Raw genomic sequence first — 22,834 nt, 5'->3', positions numbered from 1 at the left:
TATAACAGAAAGAGCAACTCAATTACTCTTGTGGTGCTTCATTAGAGCGGGCAGTGCGAAAGAGCTCACTGATTGGTGGAATATTCTGTAAGGCATTATGGGAAATGTATTTTTTTTGTGGTAGAAATGCATTGAAAATAATTTAAATTTAGTGGAGTTTGCATGTTCTCCCTGTGTTGGCGTGGATTTCCTCTGGGTGCTCCAGTTTGACCCACAATCCAAAGACATGCGTTATAAGTGAATTGAGTAAGAAAAATTGACCTTCGCGTATGAGTGTGTGTGTAAATGTGAGAGTGTATTGGTGTTTCCCAGTACTGGGGTTGCAGCTGGGAGGGCATCCGCTGCGTAAAACATATGCCGGAATAGTTGGCAGTTCATTCCACTGTGGTGACCCCTGATAAATAAGGGACTAAGCCGAAGGAAAATGAATGAATGAACAATAGTAAAGTTAGTGGAGAAAAGCACCCTTATTCAAGTGTGTTTTTAAGAAGTGGCTGTCAAACCATGCTTTTGGCACAACTAATTAATTAACACAATTATTTAAAAGGTGAATTAACACAATCTGTGCAAGTTTAATGTAGTACAGTTACATTTGGTAATCTCACTGATGCCAGTTTGACAGCTTAGGTGAAATATTTCTAGCCACGCCCATCCAAGCATTAATTTGCTGAGGGAATTGCAAAAATAAAACTCCGCCCCCTACTTAATATTCCATTTGAGTTGGAAATACGCCATTTTACTAAAATAAAAGTCGGCAGACACTTCTGTTTCACGCAGTCATAACAATTTATATTCCGTCTCACAAACTTCCAAACAAACAAATAACTTTTTATGCCATCTCCATCTTGTACACATACAAATACTTTAATGCAGTAGGTCTTTTTTGTTAAATAATTTGTTTATAAAGGCTGATTGTTTGCATAGGTGTATTTATGACCATTTTCATATTTATTTTCATTTTCATATCACAGACCCTTTACTGTATACAGCTCCATATATGATTTAAACTATATCTTTTAGTGAATAACCAAATATCAACTCAAGTCTTACAAACTTGTCATGCCACACCCATAACGTTTTCTTAACAAATTGAGATAAATAATTATTCTTTAAAATAGTTCTAAATTAATTTATATATATACATAAATTTAAAATTAACATATATTTAGCGTTTTCTGTGAAATTTCCACTGCAAGTGTAGCTCACTTATTTCAGAAATGCCCTTTTGTTTAATCTTTTTGGATTAATGTGATCGGATTACGAAATAAATAAATAAATATATGAATAAATAAATAAATCATTAATCTCGCCATGTGATCTGTCATCATGCCGCAAACTATGAACCCCGAGGTGTCCAACTAGACTCGTTTTCAGCTCCTCCCCCACCTGCGCTCGGCTAATCTCGTTGATTGCCGGCTGCAGCTGTAGTTCAAGTTGAACACACCTATTGAATTTAGGTCACCTGACATCACCACCTAAATCTAACTTCTTATAATGTTGTGTGCGGTCAGTTTGCCAACCAAATAAATCAAGAAGCGGATGAAAACATTCTGTACACTAGTATGGTGGAGTGGTGCAGTAGTACGTTATTTGGAACACAAGCCAACATTCCTCCAGCAGCCTGCAATCTGTTCCTATGTATCCGTGTTCATTTGTGACGGTGACACTCTCACAGACGGACTTTCTGTTTAGAATGTGACTTGTTTTCGGGTAGATTGCTGTAAATATTCTAGAGTCAGGATCGCCATACTGTGTCCTTTCTGTTGAGTATGTTATTGAGATAAATATGTAAATTTAAAAGAAATGATAATATTAATAATATTAATATGTTGATGATAACAATCTCACAACCAAAAGCCAACTGTGCTGGGGTAAAAAAGATATAGATAGCTTTCAATTAGTATTTGTATCTTTCCTTTATCTGCTTTACACTCAGCTGTCAGACGTGTGCTCATCATGCAGTCGCTGACGTTTTAACATAAATTCACAAGTATGTCCAAAACGCATTAAACGTTGCAGTTAATGGGTCAGATCAGCAATTTGTCTCTCATTTATGAGCAAACACCAATCATTTATTTCAATCAGAGCTCTAAATCCTCAGTTATGACTGTTACATGACATTTCTCTGTGTGTTCATAAGGTAAATGAAAATCTGATCTATTTTAGCCTTCACTTTAGCGATTTGTAGTGACAAATTGGCTGTGAAACCCCTAACACACTGAGGCAGAGCATCTAATACTTAAGCTTGGGTAGCTGAAATACAATTACAGGAAATACAAAGTTCTGGACTTAAACGTACATAATTCAGTCCGTCACTGTATAACGGAAACAGCTTCAGTATGACAAAACTATGTATCTTGTATCTTTAAAAATGACAACTTGTAAAAAAACGACAAAAAAAATCTCACTGCCTTGTCATGGATTTGGTCTTATGAATAAAATACTATATGCTTGATGTCACCAAAGTGTTTCTGAGTTTGTTTGGTAAAGGTGCGACGTCGCTGGTTGTTGGACTGATGCTGATGGACAAAGGCAATTCTGTGAGTTTTCTCTTTCATCTTTTCATATTTCATCTAAATTTCAAGCTTTGCTTTTTGTTTTACATAAAATCAACATAAATATAGCTTTTTTTAAAATGATTTCATCTATTACTGCATTTTTTTGTGCTGCAGTGGTTATATATACACTTGTAATCAACAAAAATAGGTGCCAAATTGTGGGGGAAAAGGTCAGCATTTTTGAAGACTAAATAAAAAAATAATAAAACTATAAATAAAAATAATAATAAAAGTACTAAATAACTATTTATGTTTTAGCATGTTTTAAAATCTTATCTTTAAAGAGCCCCTATTTTGCATTATAAAAGCTAACATTTTGGTTTTGGGGGTCTCCAACAACATGCCGTTATGTATGCAAGGTCAAAAAACACTTCCATTGTCTTATAATATGCATTTATTTTTACCTGATCCCAACGACTCCCAAATGATTCGTTTAGGGATTCATTTGTTCCCAAACCCCTCCTTAGTGCAAAGCTAATCTGCGCTGATTGGACTGATGATCCAGTCTGTTGTGATTGGTCGACTGGTTCAGTGCGAGACAGAGAAACGTCCAACACGGCTATGAAGTAGCACACAGAGTATGTGAGAGCCCAATGCAGTTAAACACCAGCATATACTCTACTCTTAAACTTAACCCCAAGTAAAAACAATGACACACATTCATTATTAATCCACACAGTTGCAAACTTGAACTACTTTGAAAATTGATCGCGGGGGCCATATCAAAAGACAAACGGCAGAATGTTGCAAGTTCAGAAACGCATTTAAATCGCTAAAGGAAGAAGCATGCGTTGCATTTCCAACTAGGTTTTGGATGCAAAATGTGAATAACTTATAACGATTTAACCTGAGAAATGCATTACAAGCACTGATCCATGGTAGATAAGTGATTACAAGCCGCGCAGGGCGATAACAAGTTACAACACACAATTAAACACATATTTTGCAAACTACACAAAAGAGGCAACAATTTTAATGACACTTACATGTTATGATCCGGAGGAAGAAGAAACTGGTCCATATGAACTGTAACAGTTACCGACAAAGTCCCATACATAATCTCTGCTGCTCCTTCCTTTAATAGCAAGTGGCCAGAGAATCCCACATTGTAGCGTAGGTTGTTGTATCCAAAATCAGAAAAATTACAGGAACAAACACAGCACTATGTTGGCTATACTGTGGTGGTGTTGTGAAAATGAACGTTAACCCTTTATTCCCTGCAGCCGAATCTCCATCTGTCAGTGATCGTCATCTTCGTGTCATAATCAGTCCTGTGATCCCACGTGCTCCGCTAGTGTCTGAAGGTAAAGGCGCATTCATGTTTTACCGGATCTGGAACTACATATTTGGTGATGTATCAACGTTGACGCGTTCCGGCAAAAGATCCGAACCCAACACCATTCATTTATTCGACTCTGAGTCGACTATTTCGTTAAAGAATCAATAGTTTTAAACAAGGTGCACTTTCAGATTTAAACCTCAGCTGGATGTTTTCATTCCATCAGTGTTGTGTTACACACTGCATGGAAGGTCATTTTTAAAAACCCAATATATGGGCTATTTAAATACAAAAACAATACTTATTTTGAGGGTCTTCAAGCATATAAACTAATTTTTTTCTGTGGTCAGAGCACATCTAAATGCATTAAGAGAGTTAATATATAAAATTAAAATATAAAATAATATATGTATTCAGTTGCGACCCTGTGCATTCTGGGGCTCTAAGCAGAAACATTTTGGGACCCTACTACACTCTGATATAGCCATATCGAGTATACTTGAGTATAGCCATTACAAACCAACCCACAAGCTTATTAAATACAATCAACAAGGAAACAGAAAAGGGAAGTATAAAGATTTGCTGACGATCTTTCCCTTTAATAACGGGCTGAATGATTTGGACATTTTAAAAGACCACTGTTTATGCCAACTAGCAGCATCAAAAATGTAGAATTAAACAATCTTTAATAAATGGACCAGTAATTCTTACTTTGCAACCAACCTTTTATAGTCCAAGATCCCTAACCTCGGCCTTGCTGTAAGGCAAGATCTACCAATGTAAAAAAAACTTTCATTTTAATTTCCAGCTTGAGACCTTTAATTGAACATTTTTACTTTGTAAAAGCACAAGTTTAACCTAATAGAAAAAATTTTATTGGTGCAACCAAGAAAATCTGGGAAGATGCACCTGGAAAAAAGACTGGGGAAAAAAGATTGGTAAAATGATTTTCACTTCACTTACTACATTAGTATTTTATAAATAGGCTTTAATAAAATTCTGCTACTCATTATTAATATAATAATGTTATAGAGCTTATTATTTTGATGTTAGAAAATGCTAAAAATATAAGTTTTCCATAATAAAATTATTATTTTTTGATCTGTTAAATAACATAACATAAATGATTATGAATAATTAAATACTATATTTATTATATTAACATTGTTGGAAGGATGGCCTTTGAATATTATATTGGACAAATTATTTTGAGCAATCAAAAAATTATTTACAATGTTTAATTTCAACAATTAGCATTATGTATACATATGTGATAAGCAATTTAAAAGTTATTAGTTCATGTATTTTTTTCATGATTAGGAATGCATGACTGTACATTAATTAACAAATGCATTACCATTCAGCTATAGTTAGGACATGTATGATGAGGAGGAACAGAATAACTAAAGACCTGTGTTATTTTAAATTATTTTATTTCTAAAAAAAAAAAACATAATTAAGATTCAGTGCTAAACACATATTAGCATCAGATTAAATTTAAAAGACAGTATAACACAAACAGGAGTGTCAAAAATTCAACAATCATCTTCCATTACATTATACATCACAGTAGCTCCTCTATTCCCTTTGAAACCAAACACTGTTACAGCTATTATCATACACTATTATTATATCAGGCTTTCTTAGACAGTAGATGCAACTTTCTTATACAACTATAACACTGTTTATAAAAAGTTATCATTCATTGCTTCATTCTGGGCATTGACAAGAATAGTCAGCAAGATTCGTTATCAAGAATAATTATTACAAATATTTTCAGTCACTTCCCTTTTGATGAAGATCCTAAATGGGATTTAGTGCGGATCAGCAAAGCTCTGCCTTCATAAGTTTGCTTCTTGAACACATTGATGGCCTCTGTTAAACACAATCAGTGATTTGGTGAACTGTAATGTAGGGATGTAACGATTCACTGAACTCGATTCGGTTCAATTCAGGGTTTGGATTTTACGATTCAATTCAATTTTTTACAGAAAATTTACACTAGTTTTTTCTCCTTTTCTTGAGTCCAAATAGTCTGAAAAGAAGCCCTTTTCTTAACTGAAGCCATGCTTGTTGATATTGTGGTCCCCCAACTTCCCACTGGCCTGAATGTAGGTAATCAGCGATGTTATTTTCAATCTGAACACATTTCAAATGGCATGATTTTGAAATCGCAGACAGGTCCATATACAGTATTTAGCATGCAAAATATCTCACGGGTGTCAGCAACTCATCTGCGATTCTCTCAGATCGCGTCTTTGATAGTTCATACTGTGTGATTGTTACTCATGTGAACGAGCACCGATTTGCCTGTGATTTCAGGCATTTGTTGGCGATTTCTCAAAACCAGTTAACTAAAATCGGGCCTAAAATGATGCAGTCGGCATTAGAGCGCAGTGAATGAAAGAGTACAACAACAAAAAAAATTTTTATCCTATTTGCTAAAATGATAAAATAAAAACTCCACAATGGGGTTATCAAGACTTCAGAAAAAGTAAAAATAAAATAAAAATAAATAGTGCGAGACTGATAACAGGCAGAACAGAAAAAAAAAAAGCCATATATTTGGCCTGTTTCCACTGAGTGGTACGGTTCGGTACGCTTTTATGACCGTTTCTACTGTCAAAAGGTACCAAAAAGTGAACCGTACTGTACAACTTTTTGGGTACCCTTTCTAAAGTTACCTAGCTCAACAAAAGGGTACCAAAAGGCAGAGTTAGATGCGCAGCTGAACGCCATTTGTTTATAGAGAAATGTCACTAGCGTGTACACATGCCAGGAGAATGAAAACAAAGGAAGCGCCATTTTTAAATACACAGCCAAGACATTACATCAGAGGTGGGCAATCTCGGTCCTGGAGGGCCGTTGTCCTGCATAGTTTAGCTTCAACTCTAATCAAACACACCTGAACATGCTAATCAGTGTCTTCAAGATCACTAATTATCTATAAGCAGGTGTGTTTGATCAGAGTTGGAGCTAAACTGTGCAGGACACCGGCCCTCCAGGACCGACTTTGCCCACCCCTGCATTACATCATAATAATATATACAGTTGAAGTCAGAATTATTAGCCCCCCTGAATTATGAGCCCCCTGTTTATTTTTTCCCCCAATTTCTGTTTAACGGGGAGCAGATTTTTTTTCAACACATTTCTAAACATAATAGTTTTAAAAACTCATTTCTAATAACTGATTTATTTTATCTTTGCCATGATGACAGTACATAATATTATACTAGATATTTTCCAAGACACTTCTATACATCTCAAAGTGACATTTAAAAGCTAAACTAGGTTAATTAGGTTAACTAGGCAGGATAGGGTAATTAGGCAAGTTATTGTATAACAGTGATTTGTTCTGTAGACAGTCGGAATAAAAATATAGCTTAAAGGGGCTAATAATTTTGACCTTAAAATGGTTTTTAAAAAAATTAAAAACTGCTTTTATTCTAGCCGAAATAAAATCAAAAAGACTTTCTCCAGAAGAAAAAATATTATCAGACATACTGTGAAAATTTCCTTGCTCTGTTAAACATCATTTGGGAAATGTTTAAAAAATAAAATAAATAAATCAGGGGGGGGGTGCTAATAATTCGGACTTCAACTGTACATATAATAACAAGCCATGGTCAACCCGAGCTCAAACAAACCTTGTTGTCGTCTTGATGAACAGCCACAGAGCCAAGAAGAACAAAATCTGTCGTGTCCTGTTGTTGTTTTATGAGCCCGTCTAAAAGCGCGAGTGGTTTCACTTTCTCCAGAGAGCTTGCATATACGCTTGCTGTGCATCTATATTTGAAATAACAAACTTCTTGAGCTGATGATAATAACATGCGTGTAATAATTGAAGTGCTTCTTACTGTCCTCCCCATACAATCAGCATTACAAACACCTTGCATAAGGTCATTCGTTTTTTGTAATTTGATGCAAAGATGATATAATACATACATAAATACATATAAATGTTTATACGTTTAAAAAAATAATGATAATAAAAATATTAAAAACTTTCCAGGATTTAAGATGCTGATGTTAAACGCGTCATAATGCGTCTTGTGAAAAGGTATCACTATTTGTTTGGCATCTTAACCGATTTGAATCGTCACATATATGATTTTCAACTTCATTCATCGTTACATCCCTACTGTAAGGTTATGTTACTGTGCTGTGTAATGCTGGGATCTGGCAGTGTGCGGGCCATTAAAGTGCAGAATTGCAGCGGCAGCATTCGGGTTTCGGTCTGCAATTAGGAATGCAGCAGGGCTCGAGTAAAGAGTCAATGCCTTTGGCAATCTGACTCTCTCCAAACACCATAGACGCCTCAAACTCCTGCTTGACGGCCTGGATTTGCTTGCGGACAGCGTCCCATTGATCACCGTCAAGGTTATAGTTTTCAGACGGGTCTGTTTCCAGGTTAAAGAGTAAAGGGGGGTCGTGATACTTGAGGAAGGCCAGTAATGAGCAGCTGTTGTCTGGGGTCGTCTCACTGTGAGCTGCGCCTGAATTATGGGTAAAAAGACACAGTTGAAGCCCTCCTGTCAAATTAAATTCTTTTGTCAAATATTTCTCAAGTGCTGTTTAACAGAGAGATGTTTTCTAAATATAATAGTTTTAATAACTAACTTCTAACAACTTATTTATATTTACTAGTTATTTAGCCAGATGCCATAGATATTTACATTTGATGTCGCCTACGCTGTTGTTGTCTATTGGAAGGAATGCATCAATAGAGCCGCCATTTTAGTATGGGGTAGTGCTCCTTTGAAATGAATGTGGGACCAAGGTGCAGTGGAAGACTGGTCAGAGATACACATATATACAGTTGAAGTCAGAATTATTAGTCCCCCTGAATTATTAGCCCCGTTTATTTTTTTCCTCAATTTCTGTTTAACGGAGAGCAGATTTTTTTTTCAACACATTTCTAAACATAATAGTTTTAATAACTCATTTCTGATAACTGATTTATTTTATCTTTGCCATGATGACAGTAAATAATATTTGACTAGATATTTTTCTAAACACTAGTGACATTTAAAGGCTTAACTAGTTTTAAAGCAGGTTAAGTTATTGTACTGTATAATGATAGTTTGTTCTGAAGACTATCGAAAAAAAACATAGCTTAAAGGGGCTAATAATTTTGACCTTAAAATGGTGTTTTAAAAATTAAAAACTGCTTTTATTCTAGCCAAAATAAAACAAATAAACATAATTTGAGAAATATTCAAAAAATAAGAAAAAATATTCAAAGGGGGCTAATAATTCTGACTTCAACTGTATATATATATATATATATATATATATATATATATATATATATATATATATATATATATATATATATATATATATATATATATATATATATATATATATATATATATATGATCAGGAGTTTTCCTGGTTGTCGGTATGCTAATATATTTTTTAAAATTAAGAAAATTATCATTTTACATCACTTTTCTACATTGACCGCACGGGCATTCCTGACAAAGAGCATGTGTTTGTGTGCATGGAGATGTATTATCCTCCCTCCCTGTTAAATTTGATCTAATCTGTGTCCTGAACACATCCCCTCTCCTGCTTTTACTTCTCATTCTAATGGTGGGAGCGATTAGTTTGTGACTGAATCCCAGTTATGAACGATTCGTTCTCTTAGCCAACAATAATACAAGTTTCTAGTACTGTAGCATGTTGTTGTCATATTTCATTGTTTGCTTATGTTATTCAACAAAAGCCTAGTATTTAGTTTGAGTTGGTGTTACTTACTGCCTTACGGTGAGTGCAGTAAGAGACTCTAATATTATCAACACTTGTTTAGCACAAAAGTTCATAACATACAAAAATGTAAAAAACAATATCTTACTAATGAAATGTTTGTGCTTTGTTTTCTTTGTTTGCTTGTTATTACACCCGTACACAGTGCTATATCCAGCATCTTCACATTGGCTTTAGTCTTGACTAAGTGCGGTTGAATGACATTTGTGCTGGGAGCACTGTACAAATGTGGCGACGCTATTGATGCATTCTCAGGGTCCATATGCGATGTCTACTGTATATATCTATGGTTAGATGCTGGTATTCAGCTTAAAGTGCGATTTTAAAGCCTTGACTAGTTTAATTAGGCAGTTTATTGGGCGACAGTTGTTTTTGTTCTGTTGCCAATCAGAAAAAAAAAATTCTTAAGGGGCAAACAAGTATTGACCTTTCCTTTAAAAAATATAATAATACAGCAAAACTAACAAAAATAAGACTTTCTCCAGACGAAAATAATGATATATGAAATACTGTGAAGATTTCCTTGCTCTGTTACACATCACTTTAAGCAAATTTTAACAAAATAATAATTTAGTTTTAAACTGTATTAGACATCTAATATGGATGGTTTATATATAGGGTGCAAAAGTGGTGTACTTACCCCGAGTGTAGAAATGTGCTTTGAAATTTTCCCATCTCACTGCAAACACACCATACTTCACACTTGGATCAGTGGGGTAGTAAAACATGGTCTGTCTTTTACTCTGAAATGACAGTAACACGGTTAGTTTGACAAATTTTATTATTTTTTTACCATGATTTACAGAACAGAAGACACCCTCTTAAATGCCATTCAGCATAACAATAGTTTGAATACTGCATACTCTTGATCGAATCCTGAATTTAAAAAAGTATCACTGTTTTCATTAAAATTAAGCGGCAAAACTGTTTTCAATGATGATGATGATGAAGATAATAATAATAATAATAACAATTAAAATGTTTCTTTAAAACAAATTAAGCTTATTAGATTTATTTCGGTAACACTTTAAAATAATGGTCCATTAGTTATGGTTAGTTAATGCATTTACTAACATGATCAAACAATTAGTAATACATTTACTACTGTATTTATTCATCTTGGGTAACGTTAATGTTATTTAAGTTAAATAATGTTAGTTCATGTTAAATCAATGCATTAACTACCGTTAACAAGCACAACACTGGATTTTTATAATGCATTAGTTAATGTTTAAGTATGATTAATAAATATCATACAAGATTATTGTGTACTTAGTTAATGTTAGTAAATACATTACCTAACATTAACCAATGGATCATTATTCTAAAGTGTTACCGTTACGTTTTACGATTTATTAATGTAATGTATTTTTTATTTAATGCCATGTCAGGAACCAAGGCTATTGTGATGGCAGGAACGTTTAATAATAAATATACAAATAAAAATCAACAAACAAATGAATACATAAATAATTCTGGTGTTACTTTGCTAAAAAATGTCCTTAAGAGAGTTCATCTCATAAAAAAAATGTCTTCTGGAATCATTAAAAGCAGGAAAGTCCAGTAAAATGTGTTTTATAGTAAGGGGAATTGTAGGGTTTTTAACTTGGAGCAAAAAAACATGGGTTATTCTTGTATGTCCAATACGGCATCTGGTAAAAACCACTTGATCAAATCTAGTCTTAAAATTCTGTTTGAGATTTCAAGTTGTATTTCATACAATTTATTATTTTTCAATTCATTCCACTCAGTGGTGTAAAATAATTACAAATACTCAAATTACTTTAACTTTTCTCAGGAATTGTAATTTACTAAGTAGTTTTAAAAACGTGTACTTTAACTTTCTCTTGAGTACATTTTTAGTGCTGTATCGGTACTTTTACTCCACTACTTTCCTTCAACCTGCAGTCACTACATTGATTTTTCTAATCCCCATAGACAAGAAATAACAGTCCTGTGATTCCTGTCCAATCAAATCTACATAGAAGGTAAATTGCATCATACCTCAAGACATGGGCGATTCATAATTGCAGCGAACGGTTTGAAAGCATTAAAAGTGTCCAAGAAGATGTCCAAAGTCTTTACACGCATTGACTCAGAGACTGTTTAGATGCATGTCACTGATGAGAAGATGATGGATGTTTACTGTATGATGACCCAAATGGCCTTTAACATCCAGCAGGCACAAGACATCAGCATGACGTTCATACTGACGTTGTACCCCAACGTCATGGGGACGTTGCATTTTGTTTGGAAACGAAAATCGGGTTGACATCAGAACCCAACGTCAGAGCGACGTCAATGTCCAACAACCAACCTAAAACCAACCAAGTATCAACGTCTAATGATGTTACCACTATGATGTCTATCAGATGTTGGATTTTGGTTGAAATCCCTGATGAATTAATGTCAAGATTTGATGTCAATATGATGTTGGTTTACTCCTAAAAAACTTCCAAATCTAATTAATTTTCAGGCTTTTAACTTTATTTCCATACTTTAGTTTCATACCGGTCCGAGGTTGAACAGGATGTCTGTCATCTCCACCCCGTCCAGCTGCACCTCAGGTAATGCGGCTCCGGCCAGTTTGGCGAAGGTGGGCAGAATGTCCAAAGAGCTGGCCAGAGCACGAGTGACACCTTTGAATGATGGGAAAGCACAAAAACACAATGTCCTGCATTTTATAACCACAGAATGTATTTTACAGCTGCATGTACATTGTATCTCTCAGCACCTGGTTTGATGAATCCTGGCCAGTGCGCGATGGCCGGCTCTCTCATTCCTCCTTCATATGTTGTGCCTTTACCACATTTCATCAGTCCTGCGTTCCCCCCACGAGACCTGCGCATCAGCTCTGGCCTGCAGCGGAAACGCGGTATGTGAATAATCATTAAAGATTCAATATTCCAATCTGATTTTTTTCCTCAAGCATATTTTACTAATTCCACACCCCATAAATCTTAATTACAACTATTTGGGTTGTATTTAATCGTTAAGAGGGATCTGCAGGATTCATCCAGTCAAATTTAAGACTTTTTAATGCCCTTTTCAGACAATTATGAAGGAAATTTCAGACTTATACAGAGCTAAGCAATAAGGATTTTTCTAATGGCCCGGTTGAGCCAGTGGAAATGATTTTTATGTGCTCCTTTAAACATTATTTTTTTAGTTATTGTTTATAAATAATATCCACATATTTCAAATAATGTGTACAAAGCAAGCAAACTCTACTTAAGTTGTGTACATACACTTCCCCACCCCCAACATGATGTTTCTTTAAAAAAAATTATTAAACTACAATACTATGTGTGTCCCGGTCAGTGTCCTCACCAGGTAGCTATAAATACATGAAGAACTTTTAACCAAATGTTATTGTAAGGAAGATATATTAGAAGATATATATTAAACCATATTAGTAAATAGAGCTAATAAATGAAACTTTTGTTACAAGTGTTTTAAGATGGATAGGCTATATGCGGAGCTAGTGTTTCTTCCCATACTGATAAGCTTACGGTAAACGGTTAATGTGACTTTTCTTTTTATACGGTTCCCTTTACAGCATCGATGTTGTAATGTATTTAAAATACAATCAGTTAAACAGACTTTGGCATTCATTTAGTTGCTCAAGCGTAAAACGAAACAAAAAGCCGTTTACTTGCACGCGCCCGTCAGAATCGGCAGGCTATCGCAGACGCTCCATTGAATATTTTACTGGGGTAAAATAAATGCTCATATTTTAAAGACATGGCAGGGAAAATGTAATTTAATGCAGTGCTTCTTGTGCAATCTAAGACCCACTTTATATTGGATATCACTCAGCCAGTGGAGATCGCTGATTTTTAAAGAAAACAGACCTTAAATGCGCTGATTTTGTAACGGCAGTAGGTTACTGACAAATTAAAAGTCCTTTAGCATATTTCAGCATATATACCCTGGTGATTGGATGGGTGTTTTGGCCCAGTTGGGTAGCTTTACCTGTACATAGGACATTTAAGACATGTTTTAAATGATTTAAGACCTACAACACAATTTGTCTGAGAATTTACAACTCAAAAACATAACTTGACATTTATAACTAGACAGTTTAAGACACCCTGATTAATACATGTAAGTGATGTATAATTTACCAAAGATAATTCTAAACAAAATAAGATGACTTGCACTGAATAGTCTGAATAGAAATTATTAATTTATTATTATTTAACATTATTATTTAAATGTTCACTTCTAGTCTTCCTTTAAAACTATAAATCACTTATTATATACAAAATGAATAGTATCTGTTACATTTGGGATTGGTAAAATGCACTTGGGTAAAAAATATGATCAGGATATTGATATTCACAAACTGGATTTACAGTTATATACTAATCATTAGCCCTTTAGGAAAATTTTAATTCCTTTTCAAATATTTCCTACTGTTTAACGTAGCAAGGACATATTTCACATTGTTTCCTATTATTTTTTTCTTTGTGAAATTTATAAATAATAACGAATAAAATATTCCCACTATTTCAGCCCCCTTATGAAATCATTGGCCACTGTTATCCAATGACTTATATGATTAGTTTAATTTGCCTAGTTAACCAAATGAACCTAGTTATGCTTTTAAATTGCACTTCAAGCTGAATACTTGCAAAATAACTAGTAAAATATTATGTACTGTCATCAAAGAAAAGACTAAATAAATGAGTTATTAGAAATGAGTTATTGTCTTCTCTCCATAAAAGAGCACTTGGGAAATATTTGAATATTTTCACTAATATTAGGAGAGCTAATGTTTGTCTTCAGCTGTAGATGTCAAAGAAGATATAAACAGTCAAAAAGAAAGACTCAAACGACACTGACCCGTTGTCACCAGTGAAGAAGATGAGAGTGTTGTTGATGACACCCGTCTCCTCCAGAGTCTGCAGAATCTTCCCCACAGTGCCATCAAACTCCATCAGAGCGTCACCGAATGGCCCACGCGGAGACTTGCCTGCATAATCTGCACCAGCATACTGAGGGTAGTGTGTGTGCTGGAGGAGACAAACAGCAGGTAGGGAAGGATCAAGGTAAATCTTAAAGTAAAAGTCCTATTTATTTAAAAAAATATATATATTATGATAATCTTTACAGAAGGCCCTATTATGAGTTCTAAGATTGATTGAAACCTTCAGAAAACCAACACTGCACTACCTACAATACTGTTTACACAGTCCAGTCAGAAAAGTTACTCTTACCATAAAAAAGCCTGCATTTAACCATTATACATTACTTCATTCATTTTTCCTCGGCTTAGTCTCTATTTCAGAGGTCGCCACAACAGAATGAACCGCTAACTATTCTGGCATATGTTTTACACAGCGGATGTGTACCCTTTAAGCCACAACCGACTACTGGGAATTAACTGGTAATATTTATTTATTTATTTATTTATTTATTTATTTATATAAATTATTAACTGAAACTGGGTTTATTGTAAAATTCAAAATGAAAAACTACACTACCCACAATCCTCTGTCAATCGTCCAATCAGAACAGTCACTGTTACCAGGGAAAATAAATGCATTACTTAATTAATCATCATTGATTCATTTTAATTATTAACATAATGTTGACAACTTAATGACACTGCAATGACAAACTACATTACCCACAATCCTCTTTTGATTATTCAATCAAAAGTTGTTGTTCCCATTTTTTTTATCTTTTTCATTAATTATATATATTTTTTACCTATTAATGTTAATTCTCAATGATAAACTAAAATAATTTAAACACTAATAAAACCTACCCACAATCCCCTTTCAATCAACTTACCAGAAAAGTCACTTTAATTGAAAAAAAACAATAATAATAATCATAGAAGTTATTTATTTAAATGAAGTTAATTTCTGAATTCTCCACTAAAAACTACACTATCCATAACCATCTTCTGATCATCCAATCAGAGAAGTCAATGTTACAATGGAAAATGAAATTCATTATTTAGTCATTACTTATTTAAATTATTTCTATAAATCAAATACTACATTACCCACAATCCTGTTTGAATTATCCACTCAGAATAGACCTTGTGACTATAGAAGAGTGAATTGTGCCAAAAGTGTTAATCAGATAATAGCCACTCATCTCCCTACAGTCCAAACAATCTATATTATATTATATTATATTATATTATATTATATTATATTATATTATATTATATTATATTATATTATATTATATTATATAATGACTATGTTAATAGTTTTATTTTAGTGTGTTTTACATTAAATTATACAATAAGACATTAGAATGTTTTTATGAAGCAATAATAAAACGTCCATATTTTGTATTTCTCTTCAGGTTTCCTCTACACTCACTCTCTCTCAAGAACCAATTCTTGAATTTCCCCATTTCCATTTATTCCAAATATGCTAGTATATCGCTTTACATTTTTTATATACAGTACATTACCTGATAATTATTAACTTATTAAAGTTTTAGGAATAGCAAATAATAACTTGACTTCTAGTTGATCATTTGGTATCAGATGTGGCTTATATGAAAGGAAAAGGCCTCTAGATTACGCGTATTTTACCAAAATAAAATATGATCATGCTTTGATTTTTAATTATTTAATTAGGACAGTAAGGTCTGACTTTGCTTAGACAAAAGTCTTAACAGAAATAATGTACAGTATAGAATATAAAGTCATTGTGCAGTGGAAAAAATAGTTAATATTGTGTATAACTCCCATGAACTTGGAGGATTGCATCCATACATTTCTGCAATAACTCTAATAACTTCATCGGGAATGGCAAAGAAAGTGTTCTTGCAGGACTCCCAGAGTTCATCAAGATTCTTTGAATTCATCTTCAACGCCTCCACCTTCATCCTACCCCAGACATGCTCAATAATGTTCATGTCTGGTGACTGGGCTGGCCAATCCTGGAGCACCTTGACCTTCTTTGCATTCAGGAACTTTGATGTTGAGGCTGAAGTATGAGAAGGAGCACTATCCTGTTGAAGAATTTGCACCCTCCTGTGGTTTGTAATGTAATGAGCAGCACAAATGTCTCAGGCTGTTGATGTTGCCATCCACTCTTCAGATCTCTCGCATGCCCCCATACTGAATGTAACCCCAAACCATGATTTTTTTCTTCACCAAACTTGACTGATTTCTATAAGAATCTTGGGTCCATGCTGGTTCCAGTAGATCTTTTGCAGTATTTGTGATGATTAAGATGCAGTTCAACGAATGCTTCATCAGAAAAATCTACCTTCTGCCACTTTTCCAAATGATCAACTAGAAGTCAAGTTATTATTTGTTGCTCTTAAAACTGGGATCGACGACAAGACTTTTGTCTGGTAGTGTCTATCACTTAATTGCTAGACTGAGTGAGTATATTCTGAGGCATTGCATATGAGTGTAGAAATGTATTCTAATAAAGGTAACTGTTCTCCACTCACATGTGAAGGATAGTACAGGAAGAATGGGCGATTGTCCTGGACAGAGTCACTGATGAACTGAGAGGCGAATTCACCATAGGCTTTCTCCAGCTGGAGGAAATCTGCAGGCTGCTGCTTGATAATCTCATTAAACAGGAGAGGTACAGTCACAACACCCTGATCACACAGGCCAAAACACTTCACATCCGGAGGGAAGCAGCTCAGATTCTGACAGGGACCCTATAATAGAGAAATTATTTATTCCTTAAACATTATGCAATGACAATATGAGCAGAGAAATAAATGAGACCTTTTGGGTCCCACTTTATATTAGGTGGCCTTAACTGATATGTACTTACACTGAAACTAATCATTTGTTACAATGTACTTATTGTATTGTTCTTATTATTGATTAAATAACTGCATGTAATTAATTTTTGTAATTACATTTATAATTACGCTGTTTACCATCCCAGCTTGTGTTTTACGCAGTGGATGCCCATTGTACTGTGGGAGAAACCGGAGCACCCAGAGGAAACCCATGCCAACACGGGGAGAACATGCAAACTCCACACAGAAATGCCAACTGGCCCAGCTGGGGCTCGAACCAGCGACCTTCTAGCTGTGAGGCAACAGTGCTAACTACTGAGCCATCGTGCCTCCCATTTCTTTATTAGATTCTGTATAAGTACCTGGTCATGTGAGTATGGGATACCGAGATAACTGTCAAAGCCATGTCGGGTTGGCAGGTAGGTGCCGTTCAGCCCTACGCCCAGGTGCCACTTTCCGACTATTGCTGTGGAGTAACCCTGAGTCTTCAGCACCTCTGCTATGGTGGTCTCATTGAGAGGGAGACCACCTCTTGAGCCTGGATACAGCACACCCGGATAAATCCCAGAGCGAGTCTGATAGCGGCCCGTCAGCAATGCTGCCCTGGAACAAAAAGTATGTAAAACAGAATACTGCATGTTAGATTGGAAAAAAAGATCCATTAGTTAATGTTACTTCATGTATTTAATAATACGAACAAACTATTAGTGATACATTTAACCCTTTACGGTGCACTCCTTGAAAATAATGTTGGCCCACATCTTGTATTGAACACACAACTCTGATGAATAGTAATAAGCAATTAAAATAATACTGAACACCTATGAAAGATCAACCAGGTGATTATGATGCCTGTTAAAGGGTTATTACAGTATTTATTTATCTTTGTTAATGTTAGTTAATGTTAAGTTAAATACCGTTAGTTCATAGTAACTCGTGGTGCATTGTAAACAAGCACAACTTTGGATTTTAATAATGCATTAGTTCATGTTGAACTATGATTATTAATAAATGCTGTACAAGATTATGTGTATAATTAATGCTAGTAAATACATTAACTAATGGACCCTTATTCAAAAATTACCCATAATTTGATAAATTGTTGGCAGGCTGACATTAATCTTGCTTCGTTCGTCATAAAGAAAATGTAAGGTAAACGTTTATCATTCAGTGTATATTATACATTTCGGTAAATGTATGTTTTAAAGCATACAGAAAATTCATATAAACTGCATGGTATTTCATACACTAAATAAAGCTGGGTTGTTTTATTGGAATATTCAGTTCAATTTAAAATACACCTTTTAACCCAAAAAAGTTGCCATTGGTGTGGTCCATATTTTACCCAAAGCAACCCAGCATTTTTAGAGTGTATTGACGAAATATAATATCTTACATAGATCGTTCATGACAATGCTGTGAATATTAGCCTGTATTATGGCGCCATCTTCTGTACCAGACACATAATTTTTAATCACGGATTATGTAAAATCTTTAATTATATAACAAATCTAATCAGTTAAACAATAAATTAAAGGCCATTTTTGACAGTCAGAAGGAAAGAAAACAAAACAGTCCAGATGAGCCTGGAGTAAATTATTAATATATCTTATTAGAAATGTATTGTCATTATATAATAAATTTTCTTGTTATAATTACTAATTACATTGTATAACATTAACCTAACATTGAAAAATCACTAAATTATATAAATTAGTTTAACTTAGAATTAATAAAAAAGTTAATTTGACTTAATGAAAAAGAGTTATGGTAACCCATAAACTGATTGTATTAAGCAGAACTCAAACCTAATCAGTTATTAATTAATTATATATTTTGTGTTTACTTAACTAATGCTAATACCAAACCATTTGAGTAGCTATATAGTTGTTTGGACTTTGTTTTGTTCTATTAACTGGACTAATATCGATTTGATAACTGAACTTAATATTTAAATTACCACTACTCTAAATATTATACGATTTCAACACAAATAATACACGTGTATATGGTTAAATATATATATATCAAAAGATTTTGTGTCAAAACCTAAATGATTTGCCGTAAGCGGTTTCCTCAAACAGTTTGAGTCAACTTGTCGGGTTTTACAGTGTAGCTACCTATTTAATGCTGGTCTGAACTGTTTTATTTTATTATTATTATTTCGTTTTTTTGCTTTCTGACTATGACAATGTCAAAGATTTCTTGGGGAATTTATTAGATTACCTATCTATTTATTTATGTATTTTTTTATGCACAGACATACCACTTAAATAGGCTACATATGTACCAAACTAGATTGTAGGTTATTTAAAATGACTAAAATCTGGTTTTATGTACATACAGTATATGAATAACAGCTTGCTAAAAAGCAATCTAATCAATATATCAGACATTTTTTGATATATAACCAAAAAAAAAAAAAAAAAAAAAAAAAAAAAAAAAAAAAAAGAAAAGAAAAAGAAAAAACCTCTCTCTCTTTCTCTATTATAACACAATAATTTTGCAATAATAACGGTAAATAGTAAATGCTATCCAAAGAATCAGTCCTGGTTATAGTCAGTAGCTGGTCTTGAAATAAATACATGAAAAGTAATTTTAAAAGGAACAATAATATACTACAATAATAGCATAAATAATGAACGTATATAATATTTCTGATACGAGATACGAAAGAAAGAAAAAGAAAATAAAGAACATGATATAAACAAGGGTAAGACGACTAAGAATCAATTACAGTATATACATTAAAATCTACACAAAATAAAATAGTTCTGTTTGCTTTCTTATATCTGGCTTTACCTGGAGGGGCTGCACACGGGACTCGTGACGTAAAAGTCGGTAAATCGCAGCCCGTTGGCCGCTAGTCTGTCCAGATTCGGGGTGAGAGAGCACGGGTGTCCAAAACAGCCCAGATCTCCGTAACCCAAATCATCGGCAAAAAGCAGCACAAAGTTCGGTGGCGATGCGCCAACACAATGAGCTGCGATCAGTGCACACAACGCGATTATACGCATCAAATCCATCACCAGATTTGCGGAACACCAAAGCTTTAAAGCGTTATTGGAGCAGCATGATAGTTCCTGACCGTTTTGTTATGAATAACCGCTTTGTTGTTTGTTCTCGCAGCTTAATTGCTGTCATTTATATCTCGCTGGAGGCTTTCATGTTTTCCGTGCGAGTCATATGACAAGTGGCACACGTGCCCGTGAAGCAAGGGCTGACGGGGAATGTAGTTTATTTACCAGAACAGGTGTTAACGTTAGTTCATGAAGGAGTTTTGATTGAACCACGTTTACTCGGTTGACAATTAAGATTATTTCGTGGTTTAAAAGTAAGTTTCTTCGAACTGAACGTAGTATTTATTACATTTTGTGGTCCTGTGTTTGTTAGTAGCTAAAACGTCGATGACGTGCTTTACAAAATGAAAAAACAGCATCTTCAGTCAAACGAGGGTGAGTAACGTTAAATATTAATATTTGTACGAGCTAAGTCTTAGGTTTATGTAGTTTAGTGGGAAAAAATATGTTTATTACCTTGAAATTATCAAGAAACCGGAATAATATGCTAAATTATACACAAACATCAACTTTAATATCCATAAATCATGCGTTTAGCAAAGGAAATCATCATACGCTTATCATGCTAATCTTTTGAAACTATCAAAGATATAGCATTGTTTCAGCATTTTTTTTAGATTTATTATTTTTTAAACGTTCTTTATGAATGTTATATTGTGTAATTTCAAAATATACTAATAAGATGAGCTCAACAGTTTGAGTAAAATATTTATATTGAATATTTATGTTATATTTATATCAATTGTACACTATTTATATTTGTAGTATACTATTAAGTGTTAATTTTAATAAACAAATATAAATTCTGGAGATGGTATACAAGTGTTGTGAGTTTTAACTTGATTGCATGGTATGGACTGTTCGAGTAGTAAAAATTGCCAGTGCAATTGTAGGAAAAGCACAAAGACAACCAAATGAAATTTATTTAATGTCAATTGAACAGAAAGCACATGTCATTATCAGGCCCGTAGCCAGCCTATTGCAAGGGGTGGTTCTTTTTCTCAAAAAGTGTAGCTTTTTGCAGTTATTCCCCTCAATTTCTATTTCAAATACTTCATTTTAAGCAATGACCTTTGTTGCATTAGCTTGTCGGATGGTGATCATAGCACTTTTTGATGCTACAAAAATATTTCCTACATTTTTTTTTGTCAAAGTGCTTACCATAGTATTTTACCACAAAGTGTTTATTTAGAAATGTGAGTATTACATTTTTATAAATAATGTTATGAGATTGGAATATTAAATTAAAAATTTGAATAAAGACCAAACCCCCTGCCTACGGGGCTGATTATTGAAGATAGTTCCCATCCCTTACATATAAACATTCAGCTCTTGCCATCAAAAAGACGTTTTGGGCAACCTCAAGTAAAGAAAAATGTGTATTAAATGTCATTTGAGCCATTAGAATTTTAAATACTGGGTTTTAGTATGAATAGGGTTTGTTTAATTGAGTTTTTAAATGATTAATGTATTTGTGTTGCCTGTTTTTCTGTGATATGTGTAATGTGAACGCTGATGTGGTTGTGTGATGAAGCCAATGATAAATTTCCACATGTGGTCAATAAAATATAACAATAAAGTTAAAAAATTACCTAAATATGTAAATAAACAATTATACAAAAACAAAAATTATATTAAATGCATCATTACATTTTAAACTAAAACTAAATTTTGGACTATATAGTGCCTTTTACATTTAAGATAGTCATCTAAAAATACAAAATACCGTTTTTACACAAACAACCAACAGCTAATAATAATAATAATAATAATAATAATAATAATAATAATAATAGATTGGAAATTCATCTTCGTTTAACTACAAAGTGGTTCTGTACTATAATGATTTAAACTTAATTCACTGTCAACAAGGGCTGTTTTTGCTGTATTGATGCACATATAACCTCTAAACATTGTATTTAGTGAGCAGAACTGTTCTGTTCCAGTCCAGACATGGACTCTAGTTTGCAGTTCGCCCCTCGGCCACTGTGTGTCGCTGTTTCATAAGCGCTGTTTCTCATGCGGACTCAAAGCACGCTGGAGCTTTTGCGATTGATGGTTTCGATCATTAATATCTCATTAGAGACAGTGGGAGCAGGGTGCAGTGTCCAACCGTTGTCCTTTACACCACCCTGTGCTTGCTTAGCTTGTGATACAACGTGACAATCAGTCAATTAAATGAACGGGGGGATGAAATAGATTGCTCCTCTAGCTGGAGGAGGTGAACGTCAGCGCCGATTTTCAGGCGGAGAGCGAAATCTAACACGCTCTGCATTTGAATCACACTGCTTTCACAGTTCACACGAGCACACTAGTGAGAGATGGCTGTTTAGACACCTTACCTGAAGCTCCAGGATTTCAGAGCCAGCGAGAAACATTATAAAATCGATACACTTGAA

At 34.0% G+C, this 22,834-nt stretch overlaps 1 protein-coding gene across 1 annotated transcript; it reads right to left on the bottom strand.

Moving 5' to 3' along the window:
* Nucleotides 1-6,765: 6,765 nt before the first annotated feature.
* arsa (arylsulfatase A) lies at nt 6,766-20,525 on the bottom strand. Its single transcript, XM_056478687.1, has 8 exons — nt 20,158-20,525; nt 17,718-17,958; nt 17,047-17,265; nt 14,458-14,627; nt 12,344-12,468; nt 12,121-12,248; nt 10,250-10,352; nt 6,766-8,333 (listed from the first exon to the last, which is right to left on the bottom strand). The coding sequence occupies exons 1-8, from the start codon at nt 20,379-20,381 to the stop codon at nt 8,035-8,037; spliced, it is 1,509 nt and encodes a 502-aa protein (XP_056334662.1). The 5' UTR covers nt 20,382-20,525; the 3' UTR covers nt 6,766-8,034.
* Nucleotides 20,526-22,834: the final 2,309 nt, after the last annotated feature.

The sequence above is a fragment of the Danio aesculapii genome, chromosome 18, assembly GCF_903798145.1.
Source record: "Danio aesculapii chromosome 18, fDanAes4.1, whole genome shotgun sequence".
NCBI lineage: Eukaryota > Metazoa > Chordata > Actinopteri > Cypriniformes > Danionidae > Danio > Danio aesculapii.
This window is presented reverse-complemented; position numbering and strand designations above follow the sequence as displayed.

Coding starts and splice junctions, on each gene's coding strand:
- arsa (XM_056478687.1), bottom strand. CDS start 20,381: ATGGATTTGATGCGTATAATCGCGTTGTGTGCACTGATCGCAGCTCAT. Junction 14,628..17,046: donor TCCTGTACTATCCTTCACAT/GTGAGTGGAGAA, acceptor TGTCTCCTCCAG/CACACACACTACCCTCAGTA. Junction 8,334..10,249: donor AGCACATTTCTACACTCGGG/GTAAGTACACCA, acceptor CCCATAATTCAG/GCGCAGCTCACAGTGAGACG.